This window comes from Plasmodium malariae (assembly GCF_900090045.1).
Source record: "Plasmodium malariae genome assembly, contig: PmUG01_00_46, whole genome shotgun sequence".
Taxonomy (NCBI): Eukaryota; Apicomplexa; class Aconoidasida; order Haemosporida; family Plasmodiidae; genus Plasmodium; species Plasmodium malariae.
This window is the reverse complement of record NW_021638320.1, coordinates 11,178-13,298: the sequence shown is the minus strand read 5'-3', so window position 1 is coordinate 13,298 and position 2,121 is coordinate 11,178. Positions and strand designations below refer to the sequence as shown.

Here is a 2,121-nt window from a genome sequence, read left to right as displayed (position 1 = left end):
TTATAAAATTTAAAATAAATTAAATAAATAAAAATAAAATATGAATGGCTTCTTTTATCATTTTCAATATATAAAACTATAGTTATTTTTTGTATTAGTTAATATATAATAAAATTAATAATGTATACAATGAAAAAAAATTTCAATTCCATCATTTTTATTAAAATCTTTATCTTTACTCTTTTATTTTGGATAATTCGTTATAACAATGATTTGGTATTATAATAATATTTCGCATAATACTTTATTTTTCGTTACTGATATTTTATTTTTAAAAATAACATTTTCATAGCATGGAAATATATGTTCTTATAAATAATATGTTTCCTTTTTTTTTTTTTAGAAGAGCTGCAATGGGTTATTGGATGAGAAGTATAAGTTATATAGAGATTTATACTTAACAACTAATCGACAGTTAGCACATCATTCAGTGAACAGAAATTTTAATGGACGATATAATAAAGTGCTAGATGAAGAACATATATCTAAAAATAAACAAGACATATTATCACAAAACAAAGAATTAAAAGAAAGTGAATTAAAAAGAGAAAAATGGCATAAAGTGCATAAAAGTAGTAATTCTTCGTTATCTAGTAGAGCGGATGTATTTTGTGAAAAAAAAATATTCAGCGTATTACATTCCATTGACAAAATAAAGAATAACGAAGAAATGAACGACTGGGAAAAGTGTACAGCCATAAATAGAAAGAAGATAAAATTATTATTAATTCCGGCCTATATATTTTTATTGGTAACTTTAGTATATTCAAGATTAGTGTCTAAGTCACAGGGAACAATTACTCCAGGAAATACGTATTATTATCCTGTGATTACAATTTTATTAGGTTTTGCATTTGCGATATACTTATCTGTTGTATTAGGCATTATTTATACCTGTAGAAAAATTAAAAAATATAGAATTATAAAAAAATATAAGCAACAAATTTGTAATAATGGTACGGTTAATTTATAAAAAAAAATTTTAAATTCTAAAAAATAGTTATGTAGCATTCTTAAGAATATTATGCTCACAAGAAGAGTATATGTAATTACATTATTTTTATAATACCACCTGAACATGCATATTTGTTTTTATATAAAATATAATAATATATATTCATAACTTTTATTGAATTTGATTGATTTATTTTATAAATTTGTATTTTAATATATTCTTTGTGTTTAATTTAATACTTCGATCATACAATATATATTATTTTAATTATATTTTTGTTTGTAAAATATATGTATGTTTCATAAAATTCATAAAAAATCAGCTTTTATTATAATTGTGTTAAATTGGTAGGAAATACATGTTATTACATTAGAATGTGCACTTATTTTGTTTCCATTTCCTTTATTCTTTTTAGTAAAATAGGATTATTTCGTCATTCAATTAAAAAGAGAAAGTATGATATTTTTATAAATTAAATGTAGATGTCTTTTCTTAATAATATATAATAAATAAATAGTATTTATTTAATTTTGTAATAAAATTGTAATTTATATGTAATAAAAAGTTTATTATGTTAAACATATTAATATATGTATTTGGAAAAAAAAGTTTTTTAAAGATTGTTTAAATTTTTTAAGGTTTTAAATTATTAGTTATAAATGTGTAACAGTATCATATTTTTTCAACAAATATGTTAGTTGTTTTTGGTAAATAATTTGCGGGAGCATTAATAAACGTAACTAAATAAAAAATTAATATTCTAAATAATTTGATTCCATAAAATGTTATTTTAATTCAATGTATAAAAATTACTTAAATATATATTATAAAGAAGAATTATAAATATATATTCCACTTCCATTTTTATGTTTTCCTAACTGCCACATATGAGCATACCAGAGAAAAACGATTAAACGTTTATTAACTCTTCCTTTAGAAATATACCTTATTTTGTTTCGTAATAAACATCATTTTTCTGTTTATGGTACTATGTAGTTTTGTATACAAGTGTGAAAAAAGTAGTGTTATTAATGATTACATATATTTTCAAATGTGCAAAAATATGTTTATTATTACCAATAGTTTGATACTAATAATACTTTTTTTTTTTAAATAATAAAAATGAATATAGGCTTATTTCATTTGTGTTTTATTTACAATTATGT

General features: G+C 19.9%; 1 protein-coding gene across 1 annotated transcript; it reads left to right on the top strand.

Annotated features, from left to right (window-relative positions):
• Positions 1 to 129: 129 nt before the first annotated feature.
• On the top strand, positions 130 to 973 carry PmUG01_00074800 (Plasmodium exported protein, unknown function; the record flags this gene model as incomplete). Its single annotated transcript, XM_029006321.1, has 2 exons — positions 130 to 216; positions 344 to 973. The coding sequence occupies 2 exons, from the start codon at positions 130 to 132 to the stop codon at positions 971 to 973; spliced, it is 717 nt and encodes a 238-aa protein (XP_028859237.1).
• Between the last annotated feature and the right edge of the window lie 1,148 nt (positions 974 to 2,121).